The following is a 12,376-nucleotide window of genomic DNA, read 5'->3' on the forward strand; positions in this document are numbered from 1 at the left end:
GCAGGTGGCTCACAGGGCTTGGGCGGCCAGCCAGCTGGCAGGATTCATGGGGCTTGGGCGTCTGGCCATGGCATCGCAGGGCTCAGGCGGCTCGGGCTCACAGGCAGGAGGTTGGCTCCGGTAGCATGGGGCTTGGGCTAGGAGGCAGGTGGCTGGCCCAGGCAGTGTGGGGCTTGGGCAGGCGGCTCAGGTGGCTAGCCTACAGCTGGGGGATGGGCAGCTTGGGGGTGAGCAGGTGGCTGGCCCCAGCAGTGCAGGGCTCAGGAAGGTGTCTCTGGCAGCACAGGTCTCAGGTGGGCGTGGCAGCTGGCATAGGCAGCTAGCACAGGACACAGGCAGCTGGCCAGCTGAGGCTGCACCAGGCAACTGCAAGGGGCCAAGGAAAACTATTTGTGCTTATTTTTAATTTTAAATAACATTTTATATCATGTTTTTCTGTTTATTTTAAATTACGAATTGAATTTTTTGTTAAAGGGGGGTTGGATGATGGTAAAGAAGAGGCTGGGGGGCATGCAGGTTTCTCAAAAATCAAAAGGGGGGCATGATGCTGAAAAGTTTGGGAACCACTGTCCTAGTCTAAGGCATCTCCATATTTCCCCTGCATAGTTCTCTCTGGGTCCTAAATTGTAGCAATTGCTTCTGACCTTTGATACAAAGTGTAAGTTTATAATAATGTCCACATTTGCAAATATTATGGGAATGACTGAAATGCAAGTATACCACACAAAAGCGTTCTCTGATGACTCATTCATAGGTTTCTTTTTCCTGAACTTCAGCTCCAAGTTAAATAACACCATAATTTTTCTGGTACACAACAAATCAAGAAGGAGGAGACTATCCAAATTGCTTTTCTCTCTTAGAAAGAAGTGGGAGTACTCTGAAGACATTCTTCCTTTCATGTCTGCATGTTCTGTTCTCAATAGATTCTTATACTGCACACCCCCCAACAAACGCCAAGTTCCCTTCCACAGTGCAGTAAGTCACGTGACCAAGTGTGCACAGTGGAGGGCTTTGTTTTGGATTTTTAAAAACAAAAAAATACACACACAGACACATTGCTACAAGCTTATTTTAGAAAAGGCAAACGCAAAGCAATGCACCTGAATGCAGCTTCTTCGGCATTGTGAATAATTCATTTATGTCCTGACACTTTACCGGATAAGAATTGAGTATAACAGGCAATGGCCCATAAGACCTAGTAGTTGCTGTTTAAAGACACTTTTCCAGACTCATTCCATAGACAGGTCAACAGGAAAACCTTCTGTAATACATTAGCTTGTAATATATTAGCTTGGAACGATTCAGTGTGGCAACCCAGCTGTTATCACACAAAATTAAGATAAACATTTTCATAAGAAATATTTGAAACTCTGCTAGTGTGTGTTCTGCTCTGTTATGCCCTTGTAAAGCAAGAGTAACTACAATCAAGTAAATTAATTTACTCCTGATTTGTACCAGCGTAAATGACCTCTGAATTAAGCCCTGTTTTCAAACTGCAAACATAAAATAATTCGCTTAAAATGTAGTTGGGGGGTGCAGGCAGCAGCAGCAGCTGTTGGAAAATTATAGTACATTGCACTACAACTTCATATCAGGCAGATCCCTGCGTAGAAGGATTTTGCAAAACAATGAGAAACTATTTTTTCCCCATAGTCATGATAAAATAGGGTTCAAGTTAAGGCAACATGAAATCCAGAAACCATAGCACATAGCCGGGGCTTCCTCCAGAGGGAAGACTTCCCTCCCTTTGTCCAAGCTAGAGACATTTTTTATGCCTTGCAAAGAGGTAGTTTTATTTAAACATAAAGCAGTTTTGTACTTCAAATTTTGCTCTTTGCTACTTTTAAAATTTGAGAACACCACAAATTTGCTGATTTTGCTGAGTGCAAAAAGCGTTCACACAACTCTAAAACAGCAGCAAACACAGACCCTTAATCCAGAGGTGTTCATAAAACCTTTCTAACTCCTCCTATCAGTGCAGTATAACCTACATGATTTATTTAAATTCAAGCCATTAATTTCTCTGCAATAGCCAAGGGGTTTGCCTCTTTTACGTCACCACCTTTCATCACGAAAGACCAAGCAATAATCTGAAAATGCAAACCACATTTCAGCCCGCACTTTTATCAACATTACAAGAATCCCACTGACACATTATAATGATTAACAAAAATGACCCAAAGACAATAGACACAGAGCTATACAAATTAGGCAAGTAATAATGGTACATGATGTGACAGTGGTCCCCTAATACAAAAGGGGAGAGAAAGAATACTACAGTAAAACAGATGTAATTACCATTAATCCTTGTAAGGATACAGTTGGAACTCACGAAAAAAATCCTTGCTGAGATGGTATGAAACATGAGAGTGTTAGAAATACTGCACTGCCAAGGCTGCAAATACAATTCTTCTTTTCAGTCCTCCAGACAAGGCAAAGATAAGCCTCAAGCATTTGTGTCAACTTGCCAGGAAGTGCCTGACCCCCCATCACTCTGCTCCAGACCTCACCCCTTCCCCCCAAAACCCTGTCCCCATCCCACCTCTTCCCATACCTGCACCACTCCCGCCTCTTCACCACCCCCTCTCCCAAGCACACCTCATTCCCACTCCTCCCGCAGCCTCCCAGAGCTTGAACACGGTAAATCATCTGTTCATGCTACTCAAGAAGTGCTGGGAGGGAGGGAGAGGAGCTGGTAAGCATGGGGCCACCTCCCACAAGGTGTGCAGTGGAAGTGGGCACAGCTGGAAATCTGGCACCAGTGGGTACTCCTCACCCACTAAATTTTCCTATAGATGTTCTAGCTCTGGGGCACCTACAAAGTTGGCCCCTATCTCTCTGGGGTTTTACAAGAGCATCTCTTTGAAGCATTCTGGAAGCAGAGAGATGACATGAGTAAACTGCGTAACTACTGCAAAATTACATTTTATTTCATGTTATGGAGTTATTATCTAGGCAACTAATCATTCCTAAGTACTCTGTGGTAGATACACAATAACTCTCACTAATGCAGCGATATCATATCATGACAAAAATCAGCTTGTGTCACCATACCACTGAATGCCAAGACTGATGCCCTGTCTAAGTGCACTGATACCCATATGCATGTTGAGAGCTCTGTTAGTGCTCTATGATCTGTTGTACCATGATCTATTTTCTGTGTTCATTTAATTTTTAGCAATGAGGAAAGCAAGAAATAGAGAGGGAATGCTTCAGATTTAAGCAAGATTCAGACCAGTCTAGAACACATCTGTATTCAGCGTGGTTGGGAGCGCATAAGCAGGCATGCACGTAGACTTTGGGCTTGCACCCACCTCTTCTTTCATGGTTTCTGGATTCTTGATTAGCTTAATGGGGTGCTTGTTATTTGGGAAGGAAGGGTTCTGGGCATTCTATACTACTGGTCTGTCTTTTTACTTTTATCTCCTCCTTCTACGTATGCCACTCCCTATACTCTTTTAGGTAATGTTACCCTGTTTTGGATGGCGGGTGACAGAATGAGGTAAAAAAAAATTAACACAATTTAGACACTTTCCTAATCAATGCCCCGCTAAGCTAAACCTGAGGCTTGTGATCAGCAAAGGAGAACAGACCCTGAGCCCAGTCATATAACACAGGGAATAACATTTTCAATAGTGTCCAAGTCCCATTTTCAAAAATGACAGGTATTTGGGCTAACATCCTCAAAGGTATTTAGCTGCTGAATTCAATTCCATGGAAAATACCCCTAACGACTGGGCTGCAGGGGACTAAGTCCCTTTGGCTCCTAACTAACTTGGCGATCTAAAAATTTTAGCCAGGATTACTTAGGAAGGGGGAGCGGGTAAAAGAACTCTGCTACCTTTGGTGGCCAGGAAAGTGTTATGTATTTAAGAGAGATCCCAGTTCTGAGGTAAAAAAAATTATTTTCAGGCACTGGCGAAGTGAATGGCAGGAAGCAAAAGCCAAGAGATTGACATTAAATTAGTACAAAGTGGCATTCTGCATTGATTCACTACTGAAATGGCTTTAAACCACAGCTCTGAAAACCTCAGGAGAGCGATGCCAGCTACAGCAAGGATTTTAAATGCAGAAAGAGACAAGCTTAACACGAATACATCCAAGCAGTATACAGGATAAGAAAATCATTCATCACACTCAGGAAGACTGACCCTAAAGCTTGTTTACATGTTGTGCATCAGGCTGACCAATCCTCAAGCCAGTTGGCACAATACAGGACTGCCAATGGGGGCAGGGCCCGGGGACAAAGGGGGTAATTGTGCCAGGGCCCAACAATTCAAAAAGGCCAGGGGCTTCCAGCCATCACTGCTGTTACAGCAGCAGCAGTCAGAGTTCTGGGCCCTTTAAATCACAGCCAGAGCACTACGTGGTACACTCTGGGCAGCTCTGAGGGCTGCTGGGATGGGGCAGGGCACAGAACCTACAACTAGCTGCCTCAGCCCCACGCCTCCTGCCCAAATCCCTGCCCTTCATCCCTTCACACCTTACCCAGGGGTCTGGCAAGTCTGTCAGCCTCCCACTCCTCCGCCTCCAGCACAGCATGTAGATAGGATGCATGTTAAACAGTATATAAGGGAAATAAACTCAGAGCATAAGATCACTTCTTTAAGTGAAGTTAGGAAGATTTCAAAATGGGCAGATTAGCCCATTCATTTTCACTACAGTAAATCTTGCACCTTTCTCTTAAGTACCTGTCAGTAACAGGCTATCAGGCTGTACAGACTCCTGATGGGATCTGTCTTGGCAGTTCCTCTCTTCCTAACAGAAGACAGGATCTGCATCTGTTCAGCAAGTAAGGTTTCTGTGTCACACTAGTGGGTCAGGAGACAGGGAACTCAAGCAGATGAGCCCCTCTAAGCAGGCCCATGCGTATCACCCACCCTGTGTTTCACCCATGGTAGGGTTATGGAGAACACAGCAATTAGTGCACAGTTAGGTTCACACAACAACATCTGTGTGGCTCCAGCAGTAGCGTGGCAAAAGGGAAGAGAGGTGATAATGGAGCAGAGTCTGTCCTTTTCCAGAATAAACAGAAAGTTTACCATTGTGGGAAGGATCTCTGGAGGACATCACCTCTTTCTCTCCCACTGTTAAATGCCATGGACACCCTCTTATGCCATGCTCTCCCTGGACAAGCTCTATTTTGAACATGTTGGTCAGGGGGACTTTGGGATGCATGATGTTCCTGACTGCCCGTGACCTGTGAGGAAATCTGCCCCAGATGGAGTGCTTATGTCCATGCTTTGCCTTTCCCAGATTTCAAATACAGCACACAGATTGGCTAGTGGAGTCAGTAACTCTGCCTCAGGACAGGGCAGAAACTGAATAGTTACAGAAATGTTTCACAATCATCTCTAGAGGGATCTTCTTACAACTCAGTGGCTGCAAAGCTCAGGAGGGTACCAATGCTTGTGAAAGCCCAGAGCCATGGATGCTGCTGGACCCAGGACAAGACCCATAAATAATCCAACCAGTACAGTTTGGTGTCTTTCATTTTCCAATCATCACGACAGAGTGGCACAAATAACAGTGAGTCACACAGTAAGTCAAAAGCCTGCTTAGAACTTCATGTATTTTTAGAAGTTTTTTAAAACCTACTGTACATAACGCAAGAACAAACATACACAAAGCCCTTTCCTTTTCCCTTTCAATATCCCATGTAAATCTGAACTATGGAATAAATAAAAATGCAGAATCCATCGATTATGGGATTTGTCACTTACTTGGCTTAATGTTAATGACATTTTCGGCCGAGTGCTGAGGTGGGAATCTGCAGTTCTCTCCTTGGCCTTCACTGTTGCCATATTCTATTACTTCCACTTGTCCGAGTGGCACACTCCATTTTAATAAGTACCTTAGGCCAGTTGCTGTGATGCCACTATTTTCATATGAAGAGCTGGAAGATACATAAATTATTGATTCTATGAGCACTTGTCTGTTTTTCATGTCAGAAGTCATTATATTTTATACACACACATATAAACACACACCACACAAGGCCTAAGCCAGGTCTACACTCCTGGGAAAAATCAATCTAAGATATGTGAATTGCATAGCAGGAGTTGATATATCTAAAATTGATTTTTTTCTGCCAATCCCACAGTGGGACAGTGAGGTGTAATAGGGTTGATGGTGAAGCCCTAATGCTTTGATTTAGTGTGGTCTCACTAAATCAAACCCCAGAAGACTGACACTACTGTATTGATCTTCTGGTAAGTGCAGTGTACCCCAAGCTACATAGACATAAGGCTGCTCAAGCAAGCCATCTGAAACACAGTTGACGTGGAGGGTCTCTAGAGGGATCACAAACTATTTAAAGTATATTACCCAAGAGATTACATATCATGGTCTCAAGATCAGAAGATGTGGACTTTGATGGGTGAACTAAACCTTTAGTGTGAATGCCCTGCTCTCAGGAATCAATTGGAATTAGATTCTCATCTGACCTCTGCTCTCAGGTACCAAGTAGAATTAGATTTTCATCTGACCTCTGCTCTCATGTGGCATAATATGATGTCTTTTAGTTTTTCTTTCCTCTGAAGATGGAAGCAACACGTAAACAACTTGCTCTTGTTCATAATGCAGAGAACTCTCATATAATTGATTAACCATTCCATAGAGAATATGCCAATCGCAACTAAATACATGAACAATAGTACAAAATGAAAACATGTATACTCTACATGTGTGCTACAGGTATAAGAAGTAGGGCAAAGAGCAGAAAGAAATATATGGCATAACTAATTTTCATGGGTACTTGTGAATTTTAGAAAACACCCTTTAATATGATCAAGACCATCTGAAGTATTAATCAATCTCTGGTGAGGATTAAACTGGTTCCTGGACGAATCCAAATTTTAGCAATATGCCTTTCATACTTTGACATTTGTAACTCATGGGGAGCATCTTAAAATCTAGAGCATTATTGTATCTACAATCTTTCACTTTCTCGACAACACTCTAGAAGTTCTCGCTCATGTTTTTGTTTTCTGCAAGACGATGACTATAAATGTCACACTACTCTAATATTTTAACTATAATCCGTGATCACTTTTATCAAATCCATTATACTCCATAGGCATGAAATACCAAACCAATGTCTAATTTCATTTCTTGGTACTTTTAAATATTCAGTACTGCTGAAATATATCCTTAACATAAAGTTTTCACATTTATTATGCATAAATAAACTGAAACCTGCTTCACAGTGAAGTAAAATGAAATTCTAGATTGTTTTCAAGTATTGGAATGTGCAAATTGCAGTTCTGTTTAGCATGCAGGTACTCTCTGGAATAAAATAATACTTCCCTATCAATAGATTCCACCATATATGGAGTCCCTTTGCAATCAGGGAAAAAAGGACTACATATTTTGCATATCCTGGACTAGATTCTCCCTCCTGTCCCCATAAGTGGAGGGAAAATAACCCAGCAATATGGGTAGGGTGTGTTTGTGCAAAAGGAAATTTATCTTTGTCGTCTCTACCCTGCTAAGTCCCACCAGCAGATGTGCCAAAATATCCTCTCCACACTCAGAACTGGAAGCTCATTGTAGCACAGGTTTTGCTGGATCTGTGCAGACAAGTTCGTCAGGACTCTATTGCAGGACTTCTGGGCATATGGCTCTGACCACCAGCAAATCTACAGAGATCTACAGATTTTGTGGATCATCCTCTTTTCTGGTGTGCAACCTCACCTTTCAGCCCAATAGAATGAGATGAAGAAACTTCTTGACCGCTATTCCTCTGCGGGCCTGATTATGCATTGTCAGGCACCTCGGGTATCCATTTCTATCTGAGCAAAGTGGATGTTAAACCCTGCTATCATGAATGGGTAGGGAAGGGGTTAATCTCTTCCTGAAGTAACTTGAGCCCAGGTGAGACAAGGGGAGTGGAGTGACTTTTCTGATCTGACAAGAGTTGCAGTTTATGGGGCTTTTATCTGCCGGGAGGGCAGAGAGAAAAGACAGCAGGAGAAGATGTCTCCCAGGCAATTGGAATGAACAGCATAAATATCCAGACCATCTCAAGATCAGTAATAGAGACATAAGTAAAAGGGAAATATATAATAAGACGTGATCAGGTTATGGTTATTCTGAACTTGGTTGGACTGGCTACTGCTGCCTGCTTGCTACTTTGTTCTTGTTGTTTGCTGCTCTGTTCCTTTTTTGTTGTTGTTTGTTGTTTGAATTGAGATGTTCCTCCTATCATTTTTAAGCTGAATCCCAGGGAATGTTTTTCTCTGTGTGCAACCCATGAGTTATTTTCTCTTGTTTTTGCAAAAAAATCACTGTTTTTAAGCAATTAATCTGATCCTGTCCCCTAAGAAGAGTCTGTGCCTTGGATCAAAAGGTCAGATACTAAATGAAGTTTTCGTGTCTGAACTCTCTCCAGAGCTTGGTATGCCCTTAGGAAGAGAATCCTGGGTGTAGCTTCCTGGGTTAAGGGGTTTTTGTTTTATTGGGGTGGTGGCAGCATACCTTTCAGGGTCCAGGGGTTCTGTGACCTTGGGAATTTTTCAAGAAAAGCCTGTGTATAGGCAAGGTGTGTAAGTTTTTGCTGTTCCCCACTTTTTGCACTCGGAATGACAGACTGGGGACAGAGCCTTGACACCTACCAAATCTCAATGGGTGTGACAAGTGACCAGATAGTGGGGAATCAGGAACAGAGTTTCCTACAGAGAACTCCCCTTTCACTGCCCCCCATGCAGTTCTACACAACAAGAAACTGACAAAAGGAAAGTAAAAGGGAAAACAACAATGGCACATGTGAATCTCTTTAGAACCTTATGTCAGGAGACAAAAAAAAACAAAGAGAAAGTAATTTGGGAGATGAGCAGTAACAGAGAAATGACCACCCTGTCATTGCTAAAACTCATTAGACAAATACATGTCGATAATACTCACCAATTCTCTAAAAAGCAGTTCTGTGTGTCTCAAGTTCCTAGTATACAGCAAAACATAGATTTCCACTACATAAAGCATGCAACATGTGTTTCTGTCTTCTGCCAGACAGCTACGCTGGCTGGTCTCAAGGAGAGGCCATGACCCCATCTCTGCCTTTTTCCCCTAGAAGATATCTGGTGCCCCTATAGAGTGCTACAATGAAGCAGTCCCTGCATTAAGGAAACTACGGAGGACTAGACGTGTGACTGGCCACTGCATGTGTAAAAAATGTTTCTTGCAACCTCTTGTGCCTCCAGTACAAGGGCAGCACAGTCTCTTTCCTTTGGGATTCCTGTTGGTTCTGCCTCTCCATGAAGCAGCTCCTTGAAGTCCCTTTACAACTGTTCTGGGTGACTGAGAGGGATCCAAAAGTGAGTTGGCTCTACTAGAGAGTAAATGTATATCTCAGCGGGGAGACTAGGAGGAAACTGCTGAGAAAGCTCCGTTTGGAAGGAAATGACTGAATATACCCCACTATACACTACTGTAATGATCTTTGTACAAAATATGCCTTGTGAGGTATCACTGGAAAAATTAATAACTTGCTGGTCAATGATATCATAAAATATGTGTAGAAACACTGTATATCAAGTTACGAACATAAGATTAAATTAGAACAGAAATGTGTGGGCAGGATAAATAGGTTCTTCAGAGGCAAACTATTACCTGCAGCCACATGAATAGTCACAGAAAGGTAGCCATTTTAGTCTGTATCGTCACAAAACAAAAAAGCTGTCTTGTAGGACTTTAAAGACTAACAAAATGATTTATTAGGTGATGAGCTCTCGTGGGACAGACCCACTTCTTCAGATCTGGAAATTCTGTTAAAAGCAAACGGGCACAAGGAGAATTTAACAGAAAGAAAAAATTAAATGCAAACTGACAAATCAGCTACATGGGACAGAAGGGGGATGAAGGGGATGGGATAGAGGGGGAAGAAAATTAGTTACTACAAGTGTTTACCGTAAACCCTCAAGATACACGCAACTTGTCTCGGGTTAATGTGACTGCCTCCCCGACAGAAGCAGGAAACTGCTTCTGCCAGGGGCGGCAGCCGCAAGTCAGGCTGCCATCCCTGACATGAACAGGGAAACAGGTGCCTGACTCTCAGCTGCACCCCTGACAGGAGTGGTTTCCTGACTCCTGCCACCCCTGACAGGGGTTGGTTTTCCAGTCCCCAGAGTAGCAGTTCCAGGCTCCCCTCTGCTTGCAGAGCTGGGAAACCGAGTTGGGCATCTCATGAGAATTTTCCTGAGGTTAGGTAGGAAAGTACATACAGGTTCCATAGGAGAGGACAGGAAGGGCCAGATGAATACCCAGAAACCAGCTACTTCTAGATAGGCCCAAGAAGGTTAATAACTGAACACCACTTGTCACCACCTATATCCCCCAACTCAAACCCCTCCATGGCATTATCAACAATCTACTACCTACTAACATGACGCTACACTTTCAGAGGCCCTGACTAAGAGGCCTGTCCTTTCCTACAGACAACTACCTAATGCCAGGAAAATTTTCACTAGCAACCACATACCATACCACAGAAATACTAATCCTGGAACTTTTCCCTGCAACAAACCCCATTGCCAACTCAGTCCACATATTTACTCTGGAGACACCATCACTGGACCTAACCACATCAATTACACAATCAGGGCCTCACATTCCTGTACCTCCACCAATTTTACATATGCCATCATGTGCCAGCAATATGCCTCTGCTATGTGTATTGAACAAACCAGACACTCACTTCACCAAAAAACGAATGGACATAAATCAGACATTATCACATAATCCAGTCAGTGAGCATTTCAATAAAGCAGGACACAGCATCCAAGACCCAAAGAACTGCATCCAAAAACAAAGAGACTTTAACACCAGATTACAAAGGGAAACATCTGAATTGGAAATTATTCTCAAGTTCGACACTTTACACCTTGGCCTCAAAAAAGATAGCAATCACCTTACAAATTACCAGGACAGATTTATTTTTTTTATTTCTCCTGGTGGGTAATTCAGGTTTATGAATATTTGGTAAAGATCTCGTATCCATCCATCCTGCACACACAACTAGATCCATTGTTTTCAGTCAAGCCCTTAGGTACAATTGCATTTGCTCTGATCCTACTGACAGAGACCAAAAACTACAAGACCTCTGCCAAATATTCATAAACCTGAATTACCCAGCAGAAGAAATAAAAAAAACAGATCGACAGGGCCAGACAAATACCCAGAGACCAGCTACTCCAAGACAGGCCCAAAAAAGCCAAGAACAGAACACCTACATCACCTACAGCCCCCAACTCAAACCACTGCAACGAATTATTAAAGACCTACAACCTATCCTTACTCAGGATGCCACACTCCAGAAGGCCCTGGGTGACAGGCCTGTTCTCTCTTACAGAAAACCTCCCACCTTTATGAGGATTCTCACCAACAGCCACAGTCTATACTTCAGGAACACCAGTCCTGGGACTTTTCCTTGCAACAAAGCCTGCTGCCAACTTTGTCCACATGTCTTTTTGGGAGATACCATCACTGGACCTCACCAGGTTATTCACAGAATCACGGGCACATTCTCATGTTCCTCAACTAACATCATATATGCCATCATGTGCCAACAATGCCCAGATGCTTTGTATATTGGACAGACTTCAAACTCTCTCAGACAAAGAGTTAATGGGCACAAAACAGACATCAAAACACTCCTGATCCACAAACCTGTTAGCTGGCATTTTAATGGAGTGAGCCATTCTCTTAATGACTTAAGAGTTTGCATGTCACTGAAGAGGAATTTTCACAACACTCTTGAAAGAGAGGCTGCTAAACTCTCTTTTATATTCAATTCGACACATTAACAGTTGGTTTGAACCGGGATGGGAATTTTCTGGGACACTACAGGGGCTTGTTTGCATACGTGGCTTAATCTAATTCTTGACTTCCCCCCGCTTCTGCCCCTCTACTCTCTGATTTGCTCACCTGGATAATTTTTTTTTCTGATTTGCTGATTTGTCCACCTTGATTCCTGTTTTTGGTTCTTTGTACCTTAAATATTGAGTCACTTCTGGTCTGGCTATGGTCTGAAGAAGTGAGTCTGTCCCACGAAAGCTCACCTAATAAATTATTTTGTTAGTCTTTAAAGTGCTACTTGACTGCTTTTTTGTTTTTGATAGCATATAGACTAGCATGGCTTTCTCTCTGTTACTATTACCAGGACAGTTTCCCCATCTTTGATATTCATAGTGACCTCAGGCAACCCACTTAATAGACACTTGCAATAAGTAATTTTCTTTCCCCCCCAACTTTGCCCCCCTTCTTCTGTCCTATGTTGCTGATTCATCAGTTTTCATTTAATTTTTTCTATCTTTGTGTTGAAATATTGTTGTGCCAGTTTGCTTTTAATAGAATTTCCAGATCTGAAGAAGTGGGTCTG

General features: G+C 42.8%; 1 protein-coding gene across 3 annotated transcripts in view; it reads right to left on the reverse strand.

Annotated features, from left to right (window-relative positions):
* Positions 1 to 12,376, reverse strand: part of ARHGEF10 (Rho guanine nucleotide exchange factor 10) — a 183,655-nt gene that overhangs the window by 78,592 nt on the left and 92,687 nt on the right. For all 3 annotated transcript variants that reach the window (XM_074991190.1, XM_074991189.1, XM_074991191.1), the window contains one exon: positions 5,724 to 5,896. In XM_074991190.1, the coding sequence (XP_074847291.1) occupies positions 5,724 to 5,896 (173 nt within the window). The remainder of the gene's footprint in view (positions 1 to 5,723; positions 5,897 to 12,376) is intronic.

The sequence above is a fragment of the Carettochelys insculpta genome, chromosome 3, assembly GCF_033958435.1.
Source record: "Carettochelys insculpta isolate YL-2023 chromosome 3, ASM3395843v1, whole genome shotgun sequence".
NCBI classification, from domain to species: Eukaryota; Metazoa; Chordata; order Testudines; family Carettochelyidae; genus Carettochelys; species Carettochelys insculpta.